Consider the following 23,139-nt stretch of genomic DNA (forward strand, 5'->3'; position numbering starts at 1 on the left):
CTCTTGCTCAATGTGGGAGCTCAGGGACATGGCTGATGTCCCTGACTCCTTCACATGCAGGAAGTGTGACCAGCTGCAGCTCTTGTTAGACCGCATGACGGCTCTGGAGCTGCGGATGGACTCATTTTGGAGCATCCGCGATGCTGAGGAGGTCGTGGATAGCACGTTTAGTGAATTGGTCACACCGCAGATTAGGATTGCTGAGGGAGAAAGGGAATGGGTGACCAAAAGGCAGAGAAAGAGCAGGAAGGCAGCGCAGGTGTCCCCTACGGTCATCTCCCTCCACAACAGGTATACCGTTTTGGATACTGTTGAGGGAGATGGCTCACCAGGGGAAGGCAGCAGTAGCCAGGTTCATCGCACCGTGGCTGGCTCTGCTGTTCAGAAGGGCGGAAAAAAGAGTGGAAGGGCTATAGTCATAGGGGATTCGATTGTAAGGGGAGTAGATAGGCGGTTCTGTGGTCGAAAACGAGACTCCTGAATGGTATGTTGCCTCCCAGGTGCACGGGTCAGGGATGTCTCAGATCGGCTGCAGAACATTCTGAAGGGGGAGGGTGAACAGCCAGTTGTCGTTGTGCACATAGGCACCAATGATATAGGTAAAAAACGGGATGAGGTCCTACAAGCAGAATTTAGGGAGTTAGGAGCCAAGTTAAAAAGTAGGACCTCAGAGGTAGTAATCTCAGGATTGCTACCAGTGCCACGTGATAGTCAGAGTAGAAATGAAAGAATAGTCAGGATGAATGTGTGGCTTGAGAGATGGTGCAGGAGGGAGGGGTTCAGATCTTTGGGACATTGGGACCGGTTCTGGGGGAGGTGGGACTATTACAAATTGGACGGTCTACACCTGGGCCGGACTGGAACCAATGTCCTTGGGGGTGCTTTTGCTAACGCTGTTGGGGAGGGTTTAAACTAATGTGGCAGGGGGATGGGAACCAAATGAGGTCAGTGGAGAGTAAGGATGTAGTAACTAAAGCCTGTAAGGAACTAGATAATGAAGTCAGCGTGACTAAGGGGAAGAGTAGGCAGGGAGCAGATGATGAATGTAAAGGGACTGGTGGTCTGAGGTGCATTTGTTTTAATGCAAGAAGTGTAGTAGGTAAGGCAGATGAACTTAGGGCTTGGATTAGTACCTGGGAGCATGATGTTATTGCTATTACTGAGACTTGGTTGAGGGAAGGGCATGATTGGCAACTAAATATCCCAGGATACCGATGCTTCAGGCGGGATAGAGAGGGAGGTAAAAGGGGTGGAGGAGTTGCATTACTGGTCAAAGAGGATATCACAGCTGTGCTGAAGGAGGGCACTATGGAGGACTCGAGCAGTGAGGCAATATGGACAGAACTCAGAAATAGGAAGGGTGCGGTAACAATGTTGGGGCTGTACTACAGGCCTCCCAACAGCGAGCGTGAGATAGAGGTACAAATATGTAAACAGATTATGGAAAGATGTAGGAGCAACAGGGTGGTGGTGATAGGAGATTTTAATTTTCCCAACATTGACTGGGATTCACTTAATGTTAGAGGTCTAGATGGAGCAGAATTTGTAAGGAGCATCCAGGAGAGTTTTCTAGAGCAGTATGTAAATAGTCCAACTCGGGAAGGGGCCATACTGGACCTGGTGTTGGGAAATGAGCCGGGCCAGGTGGTTGAAGTTTCAGTAGGGGACTACTTTGGGAATAGTGATCACAATTCCGTAAGTTTTAGAATACTCATGGACAAAGACGAGAGTGGTCCTAAAGGAAGGGTGCTAAATTGGGGGAAGGCCAACTATACCAAAATTCGGCAGGAGCTGGGGAATGTAGATTGGGAGCAGCTGTTTGAAGGTAAATCCACATTTGATATGTGGGAGGCTTTTAAAGAGAGGTTGATTAGCGTGCAGGAGAGACATGTTCCTGTGAAAATGAGGGGTAGAAATGCCAAGATTAGGGAACCATGGATGACAGGTGAAATTGTGAGACTAGCTAAGAGGAAAAAGGAAGCACACATAAGGTCTAGGCGGCTGAAGAAAGACGAAGCTTTGAAAGAATATCGGGATTGTAGGCGCAATCTGAAACGAGGAATTAAGAGGGCTAAAAGGGGTCATGAAATATCTTTAGCAAACAGTGTTAAGGAAAATCCCAAAGCCTTTTATTCATATATAAGGAGCAAGAGGGTAACTAGAGAAAGGATTGGCCCACTCAAGGACAAAGGAGGAAAGTTATGCGTGGAGTCAGAGAAAATGGGTGAGATTCTAAACGAGTACTTTGCATCGGTATTCACCGAGGAGAGGGACATGACGGATGTTGAGGTTAGGGACAGATGTTTGATTACTCTAGGTCAAGTCGGCATAAGGAGGGAGGAAGTGTTGGGTATTCTAAAAGGCATTAAGGTGGACAAGTCCCCAGGTCCGGATGGGATCTATCCCAGGTTACTGTGGGAAGCGAGAGAGGAAATAGTTGGGGCCTTAACAGATATCTTTGCAACATCCTTAAACACGGGTGAGGTCCCGGAGGACTGGAGAATTGCTAATGTTGTCCCCTTGCTTAAGAAGGGTAGCAGGGAAAATCCAGGTAATTATAGACCGGTGAGCCTGACGTCAGTGGTAGGGAAGCTGCTGGAGAAGATACTGAGGGATAGGATCTATTCCCATTTGGAAGAAAATGGGCTTATCAGTGATAGGCAACATGGTTTTGTGCAGGGAAGGTCATGTCTTACCAACTTAATAGAATTCTTTGAGGAAGTGACAAAGTTGATTGATGAGGGAAGGGCTGTAGATGTCATAAACATGGACTTCAGTAAGGCGTTTGATAAGGTTCCCCATGGTAGGCTGATGGAGAAAGTGAAGGCGCATGGGGTCCAAGGTGTACTAGCTAGATGGATAAAGAACTGGCTGGGCAACAGGAGACAGAGAGTAGCAGTGGAAGGGAGTTTCTCAAAATGGAGACGTGTGACCAGTGGTGTTCCACAGGGATCCGTGCTGGGACCACTGTTGTTTGTGATATACATAAATGATTTTGAGGAAAGTATAGGTGGTCTGATTAGCAAGTTTGCAGACGACACTAAGATTGGTGGAGTAGCAGATACTGAAGGGGACTGTCAGAGAATACAGCAGAATATAGATAGACTGGAGAGTTGGGCAGAGAAATGGCAGATGGAGTTCAATCAGGGCAAATGCGAGGTGATGCATTTTGGAAGATCCAATTCAAGAGTGAACTACACAGTAAATGGAAAAGTCCTGGGGAAAATTGATGTACAGAGAGATTTGGGTGTTCAGGTCCATTGTTCCCTGAAGGTGGCAACGCAGGTCAATAGAGTGGTCAAGAAGGCATACGGCATGCTTTCCTTCATCGGACGGGGTATTGAGTACAAGAGTTGGCAGGTCATGTTACAGTTGTATAGGACTTTGGTTCGGCCACATTTGGAATACTGCGTGCAGTTCTGGTCGCCACATTACCAAAAGGATGTGGATGCTTTGGAGAGGGTGCAGAGGAGGTTCACCAGGATGTTGCCTGGTATGGAGGGCGCTAGCTATGAAGAGAGGTTGAGTAGATTAGGATTATTTTCATTAGAAAGACGGAGGTTGAGGGGGGACCTGATTGAGGTGTACAAAATCATGAGAGGTATAGACAGGGTGGATAGCAAGAAGCTTTTTCCCAGAGTGGGGGATTCAATTACAAGGGGACACGAGTTCAAAGTGAAAGGGGAAAAGTTTAGGGGGGATATGCGTGGAAAGTTCTTTACGCAGAGGGTGGTGGGTGCATGGAACGCATTGCCAGTGGAGGTGGTAGACGCGGGCACGATAGCGTCTTTTAAGATGTATCTAGACAGATACATGAATGGGCAGGAAGTAAAGAGATACAGACCCTTAGAAAATAGGCGACAGGTTTAGATAGAGGATTTGGATCGGCGTAGGCTTGGAGGGCCGAAGGGCCTGTTCCTGTGCTGTAATTTTCTTTGTTCTTTGTTCTTTGTTCTTTAGTGATGTTGATTGAGAGGATGCTGGCGATAATCCTGTGCTCGCCTTCGAAATACTGCCAAAGGGATTGGATATAGACTTGAAAAAGGAAACATTTGCAGGGCTATGGGAAAAGAATGAGGGAGTGGGCGAATTGGATAGCTCTTTCAAAGAGCCAGCACAGGCGCAATGGGCCAAATGGCCTTGTTCTGTCCCGCAAGATTCCATAACTTCAGAGCTAACAATGTTGCAGTGTGTAACGGCCCACTGCACGCTCACTGCACGTGATCCAAACCAGTTAGTCTGCCTCAACACTCGCCTGGGCCTGAGTCTCTTCAAAGCCAATGCAGGCACAATGGGCCTGTGCTTTGGCTAAATGAGCACATGAGGGAGAAAGGAAGAGAAGGGTATACTGATAGAGTGAGATGACGAGGGTGGGAGGAGACTCAAATGGAGCATAAACAACAACCTGTTGGGCTGAATGGCCTGTTTCTCTGCTGTACATTCTATATATGATTCTATGTATCTTCAATAGATCCCTATGTCCATCCAGTCACACTGTAAGCAAATGCACCGGATGGTACTGAACAAGACAGACCTTGTTAGTCCACAGGTTCAACCCCCTTCTGTGTATAGGGCCTTTCACAACAAACTGAGCACTTCATAACCAGTGGAATAGTTTTGAATTAGTCACTCCTCTGCGGGAAAAGTGCTGCAGCCAATAGTCGCACAGCAAGATCCCACCATCGGTAAGCATGGTCCATAATTGGATAATTTGTTTTTGGTGTTATTGGTTAAGGGATAAATATTGGCCAGAACACCAGAGATTGGAATTAACTCGATGAGCAAATTCACTTTTCATTAAAATCAAAATATTTCCAAGTGAAATAGTGAGGAGACAAGCAAACCACTCATGAAGCAGTGGTGCAGTGGGTAATACTCTTACCTCAGAGTCAGAAGGCTGTGGGTTCACGACCCACTCCAGGGACTTGAGCTTAAAATCCAGGCTGACAGTCCAGTGCAGCACTGAGGGAGTCCTGCACTGTTGAAGGTACTGCTTTTTGGATGTGACATTAACCGGAGGCCCCACCCACCTTCTCGGGGGGGACATAAAATATCTCAAGGCATTATCTTGAAGAGCAAGGGAATTTCCCCCGTGCCCTGAGTCAACATTTATCCTTCAACCAACGTCACTAAAACAGATTGCTTGGTCACTTAGCTCACTGCTGTTTGTGGGATCTTGCTGTGCACAAATCTGCTGTTGCATTTCCTACGTTAAAGCAGTGACTGTACTTCAAATGCATCGGCTGTAAAGCGCATTGGGAAATCCTGAGGTCGTGAAAGGCGCTACAGAAATGCAAGTTCTTTCTTTCGGGTGGGTTGCTGTGGTTACCTGATGGGGTGACAGGAGGTCCAGGTTTCTTTGTAAGAGTTCAGCAACTTGGAGAAATGTTGTGTTGTCCAGGGTTTGGAGACGTTCACAGGTTAACCCTTTCACCAACTCCCCAAAACTGAGAAAACAGCAGAAATGAGTAAAATAGGAGCAGGAACCGACATCTACATCACAGCCAAATGAATTATTACGAAGTGAGGTTACCATTGTAATGTAGGCCAGCAAGGCAGCCATCTTGTACACAGCAAGATCCCACAACCAAAATGAATAATCAGTGAGTGCAGTAGTGAGGGAGTGCTGCATTGTTGGAGGTGCCATCTTTCAGATGAGCCATTAAAACAAGGGCCCCATCTGCCCTGTCAGGTGGATGTACAAGATCCCATGGCCACTATTCTGAAGAAGAGCAGGGGAACGCCTCCTGGCACCTTCCCCAATATTCCTTCCTTCCCCAGTGGGAAAGAACTGGCTTTTTGTCTTCTTAGACTTTGGCATTTAACACATGCATGTTAGAAGAAACCTGGGGAAAAGAAAGAGAGAGGGGGATGGAGAGGGAGAGAGAAAGAAGAGGCAGCCACCTGCAAGTTCCCCTCCAAGTCACACACCATCCTGACTTGGAACTATATCACCGTTCCTTCACTGTCGCTTGGTCAAAGTCCTGGAACTCCCTTCCTAACAGCACTGTGGGTATACCTACCCCACATGGACTGCAGCGGTTCAAGAAGGCAGCTCACCACCACCTTCTCAAGGGTAATTAGGGATGGGCAATAAATGCTGGCCTGGCCAGCGACGCCCACATCCCATGAATGAATAAAAAAAAACCAGAAAGAGAGGGAGAAATAAAGACAGAGAGAGACAGAGACATAGAGAGGGAGAGAGCGGGAGAGAGAGGAACAAAGAGAGAGGGGAGAGAAGAAAACAGATGACTCATACAAATGTAGAAGGAGATAATTTTGATTCCAAGTCTGCGCAGAGTTTCCTATCCCAGCCAAGGGTCCCATGAGGCTTTGGGGAGAGATGTTTGGAAATGTTTTGCCTTTTTATAAATGATTCATTACCTGATTATTTCATGTACAGGCTTCCCATCAAACACCACGTTGTAAAGAAACAAAGCCTGCAGATGATAAGGAAGGTCATTCAGTGAGCAAACTGCGGTTAATTCAGTGACCACACAGAAATAACACAGGCCAGTGAATCAAAGTCATTATTTTATTGTTGAGTTTTATGCTGGTCAAGGTGAGGAAAATGAAAAGGAAACGGAGGTTTACTGCTCTCAATGGGATGTTTACCAAGTTGTGGTCAAGGCATCTGCCCAACAGCAGGGGAATTTCCCAAATCACTGGACTGTACAGACACTCCTGTCCATCAGTAGGGTTGCCAACTCGGATTGGACGTATTCTTGGAGGTTTCATCACGTGACCTCCAACCACCCCCACCCACACATTCCCGCAAATCCTCGCAGTGCCCCACCTTCCAATCGCCAGTTGGAAAGCAAATAGACTCTTCATTACTTGATTGGATGAAGCAACCATTTGCCCTCCACCCAATCTTGCAATTTTTTATAACCTACAAACAAAAGTCTTCAAAGGGAAGTGAAGAAGTGTATTTTTTTTAAAAAAAACACTCTGATGCTTTATCTCACTGGGACTCTGCTCACTGCCGTGTCCTGGGACATCCTGGTGGGTTAGTAACTCGATCAGAAACGAGGTACCGAAATGTGACTTTGAGACAACTGCGGATGGGGTAATCTCGCACAGGCACAATTGTGTGTTGCTAACAGGCAGTGGAATCTGATCCACAAAGCAAAGCAGGACAGACCCAGGAGCTGTGGGGTTATTACAGGCTCAATCCCACTTCAGCAATATAAACCGCACCGAATGCAGAAAATTCTGGGAGAAATTGTGCTCTGTCTTTGGCCTGTTTACAAATTCACAGTTCAGTTGCTGCAAGGTAGCAAAAGGATGTTTAACCCATAGGTTAGGATGGCAAACTAACCTGACTTCTCCTCAACTCCTTGTGTTTAAGCTGGGTCATGTCATAGTTCTTGGTTTTCAACAGGCTGGAGAGAGGCAGCTCTTTTAAGAAGGAGCCATTCAACAGGTCTAACACTGAGGAGACATCCCTGCTTTCAACAATCTGAAAATAAGAGAGCAAACACTCAAAGAAAAACCCGATAACAAATGAGAATCAGGCCGGGCAATTCTGCGATTAAAGATTACACGTTACCTTAGTGACCACAGCCAGTCGTTGGACCGCTGAAAGCTCTGCTGTGAGATCAGCCTGCATGCCTTTCACAGCCTGAGTCAGATCATCCGCACTTGTGTTGTAGAACACGTCGGCACTGACCCCCAACACCAAATCACCCAACTGGCTGATGTTAAAGAGTGACAACTGCTGCAAAATGAAGGGAATAAAACATGAAAAGGTGGAAGCAAAACTCCATTAAAAAAACCATACCCTTCCCCTCAAATTCAATTTGCCTCATTGACTGGTACACTGTAATCACCATGGAATAATACAGCACAGCTGGAGGCCACTCAGTCCATCACGTCTCTGCTGACTCTTTTGAAAGAGCGATCCAATTCGTCCCACTCCCCTGCTTTTTCCTCATACCCCATGCAAAATTTTCCTTTTCAAATATTTAATTATTTATTTTCAAATATACATCCAATTCTCTTTTGAAAGTTACTATTGAATCACTTTCACCGCCCGTTCAGGCAGCACCTTCCAAATCACAACAACTCCGTATAAAACGATTTCTCGTCATCACCTCCCTGGTTCTTTTGTCAATTATCTTTAATTTGTCTTTGGTTACTGACCCACACACACTCCAATGGAAACAGTTTCTATACAGTTATTCCCATTAATCTACCGCTAAAGACATTAATTCACTCTTTAACACTAAGATACAATCCATATGAGGTTAGCCAATCGGGACTCCCTTCACCTTAGTGCCCCCAATAAATTTGTCAACGAGGATGATCATCTGGCTCTTTGTCCAGCCAGTCACTGTCCTCAGGATGGAGATCGCACTCTGCACGGCTTGTGGGGTCAGTGAATCGAGCTGCATGAATGACAGCCCTGCAATTGCATCAGAGATGGAGTCCAACGTTTCATTCAGGGTCTGATTTTTCAGAACTAAACCAAGGAGCTGGGATTTCAACTGGAAAAGAGAAAAGAAAGTTTAGTGTTACAACCAGGTGAGAAAGGGGTCTAGGGGTCCCTCTCAACCATCACCTGGTCTTACCGTAACAGGGTTTAATTTTAAACACAGTGTGCTTTTAGCTCCCCCCTCGGTGAATCCTTGTTCACCGCTTTCCAATTATAAGGCAAAGAAACCAGCACAAACAGGTTGTCTTAGGTTTAAAGAAGAAAAGTAGAAATTTATTAAACTTAAACTCTAATTCGGTTATTGCCTACAGATACACGATGTGCCCACATTAGCATGCATACGCGATACACACATGCAGATAGAGACAGAAAAGAGCAGAAGAAAAATAAAATGGAAAAGTTTGAGGCAATATCTGAAGAGTTGTTGTTACGGTTCTTCGAGCTCACTGTAGAGTCCTTGATTGGAGGTAGATCTTGCTTTTCACTGGGGCCCAGTATTCTTCTTAAACCTTGTTCGCTGTAGGAGACTTTTCTCTCTTGGGGTTCATGTGTCTTCAGTGGATTTGGAGTTCCGTGAGAAAGAGATAGGAGCAGACAGACAGGAGAGGTCTTCTTCAGTCCAGGAGCATACGGCAGTCTCCCTGTTCAAACGGTTTGTACAATTCAGAAAAACCAGGTTGCCAAGCAGGCTAGTCACATGACCAGCTGGTCTGACCACGTCTGTTTGTGGGTTCTCTGGTCTTAGCCGACCTGGAATATCTCTTCTTACACACAATACCTTGTGCTCAAAGTCCATTGTGGGTTAAATTGGATAAGGGAAGTAATCCCTTTGTCTCCACAAGCACTGTCTGTTAATATGCAAATGTCTTTCCAGCCAAGGGCCTGGTGATTTATTTTTCAAGCAAGTCCTTTCTTCACTTCAGCAACAGTTTTCAAATCAATGTTCATATGACAAAAATTAATGTGCCTCATTCCTGGCAGGTGGGGAGGTTCTGCATGACAACAGAATGAAGCTTCCACTATCGGCAATGTCTAATTTGACCTCTTACAGGCAGAGACAAAAATTACAATGGTCGCTGGACGGCTCCACACTGTCTCACAGTGAGCAGACATTCTGGGTGTTCGCTGAGCTACACTGACTCGAGGTCTGGCAATGCCTCGATTTTAAAATCCTCACCCTTGTTTTCAAATCCTTCCATGGCCTCACCCCTCCCTATCTCTGTAATCCCTTCCAGCCCCACAACCCTCCAGGATCTCTGTGCTCCTCTAATTCTGGCCTCTTGACCATCCCCGATTTTAATCTCTCCACCATAGGCGGCCGTGCCTTCAGTTGCCTGGGCCCTAAGCTCTAGAATTCTAGGGCGGCACAGTGGCGCAGTGGTTAGCACTGCAGCCTCACAGCTCCAGCGACCCGGGTTCAATTCTGGGTACTGCCTGTGTGGAGTTTGCAAGTTCTCCCTGTGTCTGCGTGGGTTTCCTCCGGGTGCTCCGGTTTCCTCCCACAAGCCAAAAGACTTGCAGGTTGATAGGTAAATTGGCCATTATAAATTGCCACTAGTAGAGGTAGGTGGTAGGGAAATATAGGGACATGTGGGGATGTGGTAGGAATATGGGATTAGTGTAGGATTAGTATAAATGGGTGGTTGATGGTCGGCACAGACTCGGTGGGCCGAAGGGCCTGTTTCAGTGCTGTATCTCTAAACTAAACTAAACTAAACTAATTCCCTCACTAAACCTCTCTCACTCTCTTCCCTCCTTTAAGACGCATAAAACCTACCCCTTTGACCAAACGTATGTGGCTCAGTGTCAAATGTTGTTTGATAACACTCCTGTGAAGCACCTTGGGTAATTTTACTATGTTAAAGGTGCTATATAAATGCAAATTGTTGTTTAAACCTTGGAGGACAACATTACCCTCTTGTCCCCTCTAGCTGTAGCGGTCACCTCGTGTTGGCATCCTGCTTTATGGAAACAAGCAATTCTCTGGTACATCCCCTAAACTGAAGGTGCGAACCTGGAAAACAAGTATCAGTGGACTTTTTTTTTTATTGATTTGCGAGTATCGCTGGCTAGGCCAGCATTTATTGCCCATCCCTAATTGCCTTTGAACTGAATGGTTTGCAAGGTCCATTTCAGGGTCAACCACATTACTGTAGGTCACATGTAGGCCCTTCCCTAAAGAACATTAGTGAACCAGATGGGTTTTCACAACAATCAACAATGGCTTCATGGTCACCATTTTTAATTCCAGATTTATTAATTTAATTCAAATTTCACCATCTGCTGTGGTGGGATTTGAACCCATGTCCCCAGAGCACCAGCCTGGGCTCTGGATTATTAGTCTAGTGACATTACCACTGTGCCATGGGATCTCTTACATCCACCTGATAGGGCAGATGGGGCCTTAGTTTAACAACTCAGCTGAAAGACAGCACCTCCGATGATGCAGCACTCCCTCAGTCCTGCACCGGGAGTGTCAGCCTAGATTATATGGTCAAGTCCGAGAGCAGGAGTTGAGCCCATGACCTCATGAGTCAGAGGCGACAGTGATACCCACTGAGCTGCGGCTGACACACAAAAGGGGACAGGGTCATTCCTGAACCCCAACTCTGACCGGGTCTCCCAGCTGAGAATCTATAATCACCCACTGTTTAGGGTACGGATGGAGGTTCAGTGAACAAGCCAAGCCCCACAGAAGGCAGAGGCTGAAAGTTTCCCCGAGCTCCGTTAAACGTCACCTTATTGTGGCAGGAAGTGTTTGAAATGGCAACTGGAACTCACACTGCCACCATTGCATAACTCGAACAAACATCTGGAATCTGTAGTGGTGATGGAGAGGGTCATCTACAAGAGAGCTTACACAGATTGTACAGCACAGAAAAAGGCCATTCGGCCCAACTGGTCTTTGCTGGTAATTATGCTCCACGTGAGCCTCCTCCTACCCCCTCTTCATCTCACCCTATCAGATATCCTTCTAATCCTTTCTCCCTCAGGTGTCTATCTAGCCTCCCCCGAGTACATCTGTACTATTCACCTCAACTACTCCCTGTGGCAGCGAGTTCCACATTCTCACCACTCTCTGGGTAAAGAAGTTTCTCCTGAATTTCGTATTGGATTTATTAGCTACTATCTTCTCTTTATGGCCTTTAGTTTCAATCGCCCCCACAAGTGGAAACAAACATCTTTTCTATGTCTAGGAGGGTACGTGCATTCCTGAGTGAGGTCCTACCTTCTTCACGTCAGCTTGGAACCCCTTGAGGCGGTTACACTTAATCACCTGGTGGAGTAAACTGCGAGCCTCTCCAGCATCCAGCTCCTGGACATTGTCGAAAAAACAGACCAGAAGACCCAGTCTGAAAAAGTTCACAAAAAAAAAAAGAGAGATTGTGTGAATGGTACTGGTCCAATTTCCTGACCGCTGAGATGTGCTTTAATATATAAAACGAGAGGAGGGTTGGGCACTTTCAATGATGTGCGTGTGCTTGGGAGAATAAACTCAATGATATCAGAGAGGCTGGTGTGAGGGGTGGGTTTGGGGGCAAGGGCGAGGGGGAGCAGCTGTTTTTTTACCTGTACACAGCGGAGGTGTTGGCCATGTCGAATCCACTGGCATTGATTCTTTGCTGGAAAGCTTTGGCAGTAGCTGGTGTGATGTCATACACAGAATCCAGCTGCTTTGTTGCATTGTCGTAATTAATGAACAGTCGAATCTGGGTTGAAACAAATAAGATAGACACACACACACATGCACGCATACACACGCATACAAACACACGCACACACAAACACACACATGCACGCATACACACGCATACAAACACACGCACACACAAACACACATGCATGCATACACACGCATACAAACACACGCATACAAACACACGCACACACAAACACACACATGCACGCATACACGCATACAAACACAAGCATACAAACACACGCACACACAAACACACACATGCACGCATACACACGCATACAAACACACGCATACAAACACACGCACACACAAACACACACATGCACGCATACACACGCATACAAACACACGCACACACAAACACACACAAACGCACACATGCACACACACACACGCACTAATATGTATTAAACAGTAATGGACAATTTACACTAAAATAAAAGCAAAATACTGCAGATGTTGGAAATCTGAAACAAAAACAAGAAATGCTGGAATCACTCAGCAGGTCTGGCAGCATCTGTGGAAAGAGAAGCAGAGTTAATGTTTCGGGTCAGTGACCCTTCTTCGGAACTCTTTCCACAGATGCTGCCAGACCTGCTGATGGACAATTTACAGTTACTCCAGCCTTCCCTTAAAGGGCCACTCAACATCTTCGCCCACCCCTCTCCCTATCTCTACAACCTCCTGCAGCTGGACAACTCTCCAAGATCACTGTGCTCCTCCAATTCTAGCTTCCAGTGTACACCACCCCCCACCCCCCTCCATCTTTACCCCATACTGGCAGCATCTTTATTTTAAACTGGGAGTGGTAATGGGGATATATGGAGCTCCTTTGCTAGTCTTCACATGCTGAATCAGCAGAGAATCATCTCCGATGGGGTAGATACACATGGAAACAGGATCATTGGAGCAATGACATGGGTGGTTGCCTTCCATTTTGACTCAAGAAGCTGATTAATGGCCCCAGAGACATCAACTTAAAGGGCAAAAGAGGTCACAGAACAAGAAAAGGCCTTTCAGCCCCTCAAGCCTGCTATCCTGGCTGACGTTGATCAATTTGGAAGAGAGTCAGGTTTTGAACTCCCTTTACTCACCTCATTGAGATTGATCTTCTGGATCTCCTCTGGTGGGAGATGGACAATGTATCTCCCTAAAAACCACAGGGTCTCTGCAGTGATCCACGATTCTGCTCCATTCGTCCCTGTTTTGGGGGAAATGGACAGAAGTTTATTGTAGTGATAAGTCCATCCTTCTAACAAAGGCCTGGCCCCATTGAGTTCCAGTCAACCTACCAGGCTGTTTATAGAATTGCTGCAGCGTCTGCCTCATCCATTTGTATATTGCTCTTTGTGTACGAGCAGTAATTTTGTCGTAGAGTTCCTTAAACACAGTTGTTCTGAAAGAACCAAAGTAATAAATAGACAGAACAGGGATACAAAGTGCATCATGAGAGCCAAGAGTTAATACTTGGTCAAATTGGAAAGATAACGATTGGGGTTTGTGGACACTGTAATTAACAACAACACAGACTGCTCGGGTTTGGTTTTGATTGGTCAGTTGAGGTCTCACTCTCAGCCAGTTAAGAGTTTACACATTCAGACAATAAAGGACAATATTGTTGGTTCAGAACCTGGCAGCGAATGAACAGAGTGATACTGTACTGAGAGTGTTCTCTGGAATGGGGTTTAAACCCATGACCTTTTTTTTTTATTCTTTCATGGGATATGGGCATCGCAGGCCAGGCCAGCATTTATTGCCCATCCCTAATTGCCATTGAACTGAGTGACTTGCTAGGCCATTGCGAGGGCCTGTAAGAGTCAAACACATTGCTGTGGATCTGGAGTCACATGTAGGTCAGACCAGGTAAGGACAGCAGATTTCCTTCCCTAAAGGACATTAGTGAACCAGATGGGTTTTTACAACAATCGACAATGGTTTCATGGCCATCATTAGACTAGCTTTTAATTCCAGATTTATTAATTAAATTCAAATTCCATTTTCAGCTGTGGTGGGATTCGAACCCAGAGCGATACCTGGGTCTCTGGGTTTCTAATCCAGTGACAATACCAGTACACCACTGCCTCCCCTCAAGAGACCTTTGACTCAGAGGCAAGGGTATTATCCACTGTACCATGCTTGATAACTTATAATGTGTCAATTGAATCAGCCTGTGGTCAGAGGGCAGGTATTTAATCAGCAGTCCAGTATCTTGAAGCTAAAAATGCATTTTCTAATAATATCCTTACTCTAGAAAGATATCAATGGAAATTGGCCACAGTTCAGTCTATATCCTTGAAAAGGAAAAAGTCTGGAATTTATATAACGTCTTTCACGACATCAGAATGTCTCAAAGCGCTTTATGGCCAATTAAATACGTTGTTGAAGTGAAGTCACAGTTATAATGAAGGAAATGCGGCAGCCAGTATGCGCAGAGCAAGATCCCACCAGCAGCAATGAGATCATGAGCAGATCATCTGTTTTTGAGATATTGGTTGAGGGATAAATATTGGCCAGGGAAAGACGAATGTGCTGCTCTGATGGTTCACTGGGTAAATGCACTTCTGACCCACAACAACCCAAAAAGATCTAATGCTTTGGTCTGCGTTGAGATCAACTTTGATAGTAATAGGACTTTGACTATTGGCTGGTCAGGACAGGGGCGGGAGGGAAACATTAGCCAGCGTTTCCAAGTTTCATCAACTGGACCCTGCTGGAAAGGATGGGTGGGGGGGGGGGGGGGGGGAGGGGGAGGGGCTGGTGGTGAGGGGGTGGAATTAAGGAGCCATCTCCATGGTCGAATAGCGTGGTTCACTGTGCAGGTTCAGATGTAATTGGCAGCCACACTGATGAGGTACTGCACACCAGCACCAGGCAACATGAGAAATAAAAATCCACAGAACACACCCACCAGCCAACAAGGAAATAGTAATGGGTTAGAAAGCACAGCACAAAGGATAACTTATCTCTTACATATTTTTAAAAGTCTCTTCTTGAAGATCTTTGGGCACGTTCACAATCATCTCTGGCTGGAGGTAAATGGCTGAAGACAGTCTCAGCGCCTCAGTCAAAATCTCCAAACACTGAGACAAGTTAATCAACGGTAAACACTTCTCCCAGCTGGTCTCAAATAGAGAACGATTCCCTCCAGGTGTCTGCATGATCCGGTTTTTAATATACCCAAAGTCGATGGTGGTGAACGCAATCTGGTCAAAGGAAATAAATAGAGATAGAGAGAGAAAAAGAGAGAGATTGTTTTCTAACATAATTATCATCTCACATAGGTAACACAAGACCACAAGTCTCAAAACAGAATGATACCTGGACTCCAAAACTTAAACTACGAGGTGAGGTTAATCAAACTGGGGTTCTATTCCCTGGAGTTTAGAAGGCTAACGTATGATTTGATCAAAGTTTTTAGGACACTAAGGGGAACAGATAGGCTAGTTAGAGAGAAACTATTTCCATTGGTTGGGAAGTCTAGGACTAGGGCACATAGTCTAAAAATTAGAGCCAGACCTTTCAGGTGTGAAATTAGGAAACACTTTTGTGCACAAAGGATGATAGGAGTTTGGAACTCTCTTCCCCAAACAGTAATTGATATACAAAAGCAAAATACTGCGGATGCTGGAAATCTGAAATAAAAACGAGAAATGCTGGAACCACTCAGCAGGTCTGGCAGCATCTGTGGAAAGAGAAGCAGAGTTAACGTTTCGGGTCAGTGACCCTTCTTCGGAACTGACAAATATTAGAAAAGTCACAGGTTATAAGCAAGTGAGGTGGGGGTGGGGCAAGAGATAACAAAGGAGGTCTAGATTGGACCAGGCCACATTGCTGACCAAAAGGTCACGGAGCAAAGGCAAACAATATGTTAATGGTGTGTTGAAAGACAAAGCATTAGTACAGATTAGGTGTAAATACACTGAATATTGAACAGCAGCAAGTGCAAACCTGAAAAAAAACAGTGGGTAAGCAAACTGAACAAACTAAGATGAAATGAAATAAATGCAAAAAAAAGATTGTAAAAAATGTAAAAAAGAATGTTAAAAAAAAGGAAGAACAAAATAACTAAAAATGAAAGTAAAATGGGGGGCTGTCATGCTCTGAAATTATTGAACTCAATGTTCAGTCCGGCAGGCTGTAGTGTGCCTAATCGGTAGATGAGATGCTGTTCCTCGAGCTTGCGTTGATGTTCACTGGAACATTGCAGCAATCCCAGGACAGAGATGTGAGCATGACAGCAGGGGGGAGTGTTGAAATGCACTTGCTGCTGTTCACTATTCAGTGTATTTACACCTAATCTGTACTAATGCTTTGTCTTGCAACACACCATTAACATATTGTTTGCCTTTGCTCCGTGACCTTTTGGTCAGCTATGTGGCCTGGTCCAATCTAGACCTCCTTTGTTATCTCTTGCCCCACCCCCACCTCACTTGCTTATAACCTGTGACTTTTCTAATATTTGTCAGTTCCGAAGAAGGGTCACTGACCCGAAACGTTAACTCTGCTTCTCTTTCCACAGATGCTGCCAGACCTGCTGAGTGGTTCCAGTAATTGATATATGATCAATTGTTAACTTTAAATCTGAGATTGATAGATTTTTGTCAGCCATGTTCTCATTGAATGGTGGAACAGGCTGGAAGTGCTAAATAGCCTCCTCCTCTTCCTATATTCCTAAAATAGGTGGCCATTCAGCCCATTTTATTGTGTCCAACGAGAAGACTGACCCTACCCTCCCATAGAAAAAGAGCAGGCCATGTAGCCCACTATTAGTCAGAACATGGCTGATCTGTGTCTCAACTCCATTTGACCGTCCATTGCTCCATGTACCAAACACAAATCTATTGATCTCGGTCTTGAAAGCTCCAACTGGCCCCCAGCATCCACAGCCTTTAGGGGAAAGAGTTCCAGATTTCCACTACTCTTTGTGCAAAGGTGCTTCCCGATTTCACTGCTCAATGGTCTAGTTCTAATTTTAAGCTTATGCCCCCTTGTTCTGGATTCTCCCCTGCACGCTCTCCCCCAGAGGAAACAGTTTCTCTGTAACTACCTTATTGAATTTGTTTAACACTTTAAACCCATTGATCAGATTCCCCACCCCCCCTCAATCTGGAAAATTCGTAGCAATACAAGCCTAGTTGTGGAACCTCTCCTCCTAATTTAACACTTTAAGCCCCTTGTTGGATACTGGCAGTTAAATTAGACCAATTCAATCAATTCAATTTCAATTCATAGAAACTCATTTTGGGTACATTGCTCATTCATTAATATGTTACACATGAATAACAAAAAATTACCCTATCATAGAAGTCTAACTTGATAAAAATAGATATGTATATGTTAAAAACTAATTCCAGTACATTAAAATGATCAGTCACTGAGTCCCAACATGAGAACAGATCCTCATCCATTCATCAGGCTCCTGTTAAAAGTTCTCATTGAGAAAGGAACAGAATTTAAGAACTGATTTGTCCAACATCTGAGGGATTGTAGCCTTTTCCCTGAACACATCCAACAGTAATACTGAGACATTGTTTATAACACTTTAGTCAAAATTCTTCAAGAGCAGATTTCGTCAAGAAGGACCTGTTCACCAAATAACCTTCCCGCTTGGTTCAACCATCTCCAGTGCGATGAAAGTTTATTGTAAAATACCAGCAACAATTAAAATAAAAATGACCTTATACAGTGATCGCCCAAGGAAAAGAATTGCAAGAAATACCCTTGGCAGGGTGGGTTTTGGGGGGGCAGGGTGGTCTCTTAATGGCTCACTGTGTACTGGTCAAAGGGGTAACAAGCTATCGAAATCAGGAAGGATTGATCCCGGCTATGATTTAGGGAAGGAATTGCAGAACTCAGGGCCCAGGCAGCTGAAGGCACGGCTGCCAATGGTGGAGCGATCAAAATTGGGGATGCTCAAGAGGCCAGAATTGGAGGAGCGCAGAGATCCTAGAAGGTTGTGGGGCTGGAGGGATTACAGAGGTGAACAGTGTTAAATTAGGAGGGGAGATTTCATAAACAGTCTTGTATTGCCATAAGTTTAGAATATTGAGGTGTGATCTGAACAAGGGGTTTTAAAGTATAAAAGGAATTGGGTAAGGTAGAAGGGACTATGAAGGGATTTGAACACAAGGACAACGACCCACAGACGACACAAACATACTGCCCCAACCTCGATGCGCTTGCCACTGTAGAAATATTTTGTGCAGAGTAAGAAAGTTGAGGTGTCCATCTCCTGGAGGTCAGCTGCCAGTCGCCTTGGCTCAAGTACAATTTCGCTGAAATAGTTGGAGAATGAAATCTCCAAGAAGAAAAAAAAAGAGTCAGAATGAAACATCTCAGAAAACTCAGTGCAACATTTAACAAACTACTATATTATTGTTTCAAAATCTTTGGAGTACAATAAAAGAGACAGTAGCAACATGGATAAAAGTTGGCTGAGTGACAGGAAACAGAGAGTGGTGATGATTGGTTGTTTTCCAGACTGGAGGATGGTATATAGTGGGGTTCCCTCAGGGTCAGTATTACAACCACTGCTTTTCTATATTAATGATTTAGACTTGGGTGTACAGGGCACAATTTCAAATCTTGAAAACTTCAAAAAGTAAATTAGATAGCCACTTGAAAAAAATAGACTTGCAGAGCCACAGGGATTGAGTGGGAGAGTGGGACAGACTGGATAACTCTGTGGAGAGCTGGCATAGACTCGATGGGCCAAGTGGCCTCCTTCTGTGCTGTAAATGACGCTATGACATAAATCTTGGAAGCAGTGTGAACTGTGAGGAGAATCGTGATAAAATTCAAGAGGACATAGATGAATGGAATGGGCGGACACATGGCAGGTGAAATTTAATGCAGAGAAGTGTGAAATGATACATTTTGGTAGGAAGAATAAGGAGAGGCAATATAAAATAAAGGATACAATTCTAAAGAGGGCAGGAGTAGAGAGTCCTGGGGGTGTATGTGCATAAATTGTTGAAGATGACAGAGCAGGTTTTTTTATTTTTTCATGGGATGTGGGTATCGCAGGCAAGGCCAGCATTTGTTGCCCATCCCGAATTGCCCTTGACAATTGAGTGACTTGCTAGGCCATTTCAGAGTTAAGAATCAACCACATTGCTTTGGGTCTGGAGTCACATGTAGGCCTTCTTCTTCTTTGGCCTCCTTGTCTCGAGAGACAATGGGTAAGCGCCTGGAGGTGGTCAGTGGTTGGTGGAGCAGCATCTGGAGTGGCTATAAAGGCCAATACTAGCGTGACAGACTCTTCCACAGGTGCTGCAGATAAAATTGTTTGTCGGGGCTGTTACACAGTTGGCTCTCTCCTTGCTCTTCTGTCTTTTTTCCTGCCAACTGCTAAGTCTCTTCGACACGCCACACTGGAGCCCCGCCTTTATGGATGCACGCCAGCTCTGGTGAACCCTGGCAACTGACTCCCACGACGTGGTCAATGTCACAGGACCTCATGTCGCGTTTGCTGACATCTTTAAAGCGGAGACATGGACGGCCGGTGGGTCTGATACCAGTGACGAGCTCGCTGTACAATGTGTCCTTGGGGATCCTGCCATCTTCCATGCGGCTCACATGGCCAAGCCATCTCAAGCGCCGCTGGCTCAGTAGGGTGTACAAACTGGGGATGTTGGCCGCATCGAGGACTTCTGTGTTGGAGATACGGTCCTGCCACCTGATGCCAAGTATTCTCCGGAGGCAGCGAAGATGGAATGAATTGAGACGTCGCTCTTGACTGACATACGTTGTCCAGGCCTCGCTGCTGTAGAGCACGGTACTGAGGACACAGGCTTGATACACTTGGACTTTTGTGTTCCATGTCAGTGCGCCATTTTCCCACACCCTTTTGGCCAATCTGGACATAGCAGTGGACGTCTTTCCCATGTAGGCCAGACCAGATAAAAAACAGCAGATTTCCTTCCCGAAAGGACATTAGTGAACCAGATGGGTTTTTACGACAATCTATGATAGTTTCATGGCACCAGTACCGAGACTAGCTTTCAATTCCAGATCTTTTATTAATTAATTGAATTTAAGTTGCACCAGCTGCTGTGGTGGGATTTGAACTCCTATCCTCCGTCTATTAGCCTGGGCTTTTGGATTACTAGTTCACTAGGCATTACCATTGCACCATTCTCCGCCTGAGAAAGTTTGAGAAAGCGGTTAATAAAGCAGACAGGATCCTGGGCTTTATGAATAGGGGAATAGAGTACAAAAGCAAGGTCAACCTGTATGAAACACTGGTTCGGCCTCAACTGGAGTATTGTGTCCAGTTCTGGGCACCGCACTTTAGGAAGGATGCGAGGACTTTCGAGAGGGTGCAGAAACGATTCACAAGAATTGTTCCAGGGATGAGGAACTTCAGTTATGAGGATAGATTAGAGAAACTGGGTCTGGTCTCCTTAGAGAAGAAAATATTTCCAGACGATTTGATAGAGGTGTTCGAAATCATGAGGGGTCTGGACAGAGTGGAAACTGTTCCCATTGGTGGAAGGATCCAGAACCAGAGGGCACAGTTTTAAGGTAAAAGAACCAGAGGTGACATGAGGAAAAACATTTTTTTTATACAGCGAGTGGTGAGGATCTGGAATGCACTGCCTGAGAGTGTGGTGGAGGCAGATTCAATTGTGGCTTTCAAAAGGGAATTGGATAAATATCTAAACAGAAAAAAAAATGGAGGGCTATGGGGAAAAGGCAGGGGAATGGCACTAGCTGATTTGCTCTTGCAGAGAGCCTGCATGGACATGAAGGGCCAAATGGCCTCCTTCGGCACTGTAATCATTCAAAATATAACATCCAGGAAATAATATAATTCCCATGTCCCATTATCCATCTTCCAATAGTCCTCGCTCTCCATTTATCAGGTCCCATTGTGGGGTGAGTAGCCCCATCCCCCACAGCCAGGCCCCTCCCACAGCCTCAGGCCGTCCTCAGTCCAGGCTCTGCCCCCACAGCCAGGCCCCTCCCACAGCCTCAGCACCTCCTCCCACAGGCATCTCCAACTCTCACCCCTCGACCCAGACCCTCCTGCAGCACTCCCACCCTCAAGGCTAGACCCCGCCCTTCAGGACCCCACCCCTTCCCTTGTGCACATTTGGAAGCAAGGCCCTTGGGGTTGCAACCCAGAAAGGGAATGCCCAGCAGACACTCCTCCCCCAACCCCGCTCTAACCTCTAGCCTGGAAACACAAGCTAATCACAGCAATCACCCTTGTACCGTGCTCCCCACCCTCCCCCACCCTCCCCGTGTCCTATACTGCCATCTCAGTTAGGATCCGTTAACTCAACATAACCCAATGATCAAACCCGGGGCACTGCCTGGTATTCAGTGGACGCACTCCTACAGTGCTCAGGACTGGGGGAGGACGAAGCTAAGCTTCCTGCTTCTGATTGCTATCCTAGCTCTGTGCTAACAGGTTGTCACGGTGAAGAAATGATCACTTCAGCAATACTGAACTGTCACCACTGCAACTTCAGAACTGGAGCAGAGAATGTTTCGCAGGAAAAGGGAGATTGAAAACAGAAAGCACCCCAGACCAAGCGCATTATTGTATAAAATATAGATAACAGTTAGATACCTTTAGGAATATAGGAACAGAGGAGGCCATTGACCCCCTTTAAGCCTGTTCCGCCATTCAATTAGATTATTACTGATCTGTATATTAACTCCATTGACCTGCCTTGGCTCTGTAACCCTCTTAACCTTACCCAACAAAACGCCATCAATCTCAGTTTTTAAATTTTCAGTTGACCCCCCCCCAGTCTCAACAGCTTTTTGGGGGAGAGTGTTCCAGATTTCCACGACCCTTTGTGTGAAGAAATGCTTCCTGACATCACCCCTGAATGGTTTCGCTCTAATTTTAAGATCCTGCCCCTTGTTCTGGACTCCCCCCCACCAGAGGAAATAGTTTCTTTCATTTATACTTTGGTGTCCACTCACACCTGTGTTTTGACTGCAACTCCAGACCAGAACCCACTTTTTTCACCCCTATTTTTTATCTCTTTAGCTCCTTCTCCTGTCATCATGCATCCTTTCAATTCTCCCTTCTTATGTACCATGTCCCCCCAGATCCCTATTCCAACCCTTCAGCTCCACCATTAGCAGCCGTGTCTTCAGCTCCCTGGGTCCTAAGCTCTGGAATTCCCTCTCTAAACCTCTCTCTCCTTTAAGACAATCCTTAAAACCTACTTTGACCATGCTTTTGGTCACTTGTCCTAATATCTCCTTATGTAGCTCAACATTTCTTGAGGTTTAACTACTTCAAAGGCACTATCTAAATACAACTTCTTGTTGTTTGCATCGACATAAATGTAACACTCACACACTCTCACACACACATTCTCGCACTCACACATTCTCGCACTCACACATTCTCGCACTCACACATTCTCGCACTCACACATTCTCGCACTCACACATTCTCGCACTCACACACACACGATGTGCAATCATACAAGAAAAGTATAGAGCAAACCTGGAGCTTATGCAAACTCGACCCCTTTGAATGAAGATATCGCAGCATGTCCACATAATATTTAGTAACAGTTTTATCCCTGGAACCCAGAAAACACATAATTAAGCTTGCTGTTTGAAAGAGATCTTACACGTATTTCTCCTCGCAAGTTGAGTTATGGGATCCTTTCCAGCCTAGCTGAGTGGGTTGAAGCCTTCGACAGGAGAAATCCCAATCCGCTGTTTTTTTAAATTGCGTGTTATAATCTATTGTCCCCGTTACAGTGTAAGAGCAAAAATTCTAGTGAAAAGGCCAATTATGGCTCCTCCCCCCCCCCATTGTGGATAACCCAGTATCAGTCCCCTAGTCAATTACACCACTGCCAGATGCAGGGTAAAGCTCCTTCTGCTTTGCCCCGATAGTGCACTTTAACCAAACTTCAAGTCCCCCACATACTGCACCTGCATTACATTAGTCCATTTCCCATCTCAGCCATCCTTGTGGCTTACAGTCATGGCTCAGTGAGTAGCATTCTCACCTCTC

General features: G+C 45.6%; 1 protein-coding gene across 5 annotated transcripts in view; it reads right to left on the minus strand.

Annotated features, from left to right (window-relative positions):
* Positions 1-23,139, minus strand: part of LOC137383545 (otoancorin-like) — a 51,984-nt gene that overhangs the window by 25,319 nt on the left and 3,526 nt on the right. For 3 of the 5 annotated variants that reach the window (XM_068056613.1, XM_068056614.1, XM_068056612.1), the window contains exons 5-16: positions 22,618-22,696; positions 18,310-18,438; positions 15,111-15,343; positions 13,433-13,536; positions 13,235-13,341; positions 12,008-12,147; positions 11,667-11,790; positions 8,274-8,489; positions 7,553-7,720; positions 7,322-7,462; positions 6,385-6,440; positions 5,330-5,447 (exon numbers count right to left, since the gene is read on the minus strand). In XM_068056613.1, the coding sequence (XP_067912714.1) occupies positions 5,330-5,447; positions 6,385-6,440; positions 7,322-7,462; positions 7,553-7,720; positions 8,274-8,489; positions 11,667-11,790; positions 12,008-12,147; positions 13,235-13,341; positions 13,433-13,536; positions 15,111-15,343; positions 18,310-18,438; positions 22,618-22,665 (1,584 nt within the window). In that variant the 5' untranslated portion in view covers positions 22,666-22,696. The remainder of the gene's footprint in view (positions 1-5,329; positions 5,448-6,384; positions 6,441-7,321; positions 7,463-7,552; positions 7,721-8,273; positions 8,490-11,666; positions 11,791-12,007; positions 12,148-13,234; positions 13,342-13,432; positions 13,537-15,110; positions 15,344-18,309; positions 18,439-22,617; positions 22,697-23,139) is intronic. The other 2 variants (XM_068056616.1, XM_068056615.1) reach the window with 1 other exon arrangement.

The sequence above is a fragment of the Heterodontus francisci genome, chromosome 24, assembly GCF_036365525.1.
Source record: "Heterodontus francisci isolate sHetFra1 chromosome 24, sHetFra1.hap1, whole genome shotgun sequence".
Lineage (NCBI taxonomy): Eukaryota > Metazoa > Chordata > Chondrichthyes > Heterodontiformes > Heterodontidae > Heterodontus > Heterodontus francisci.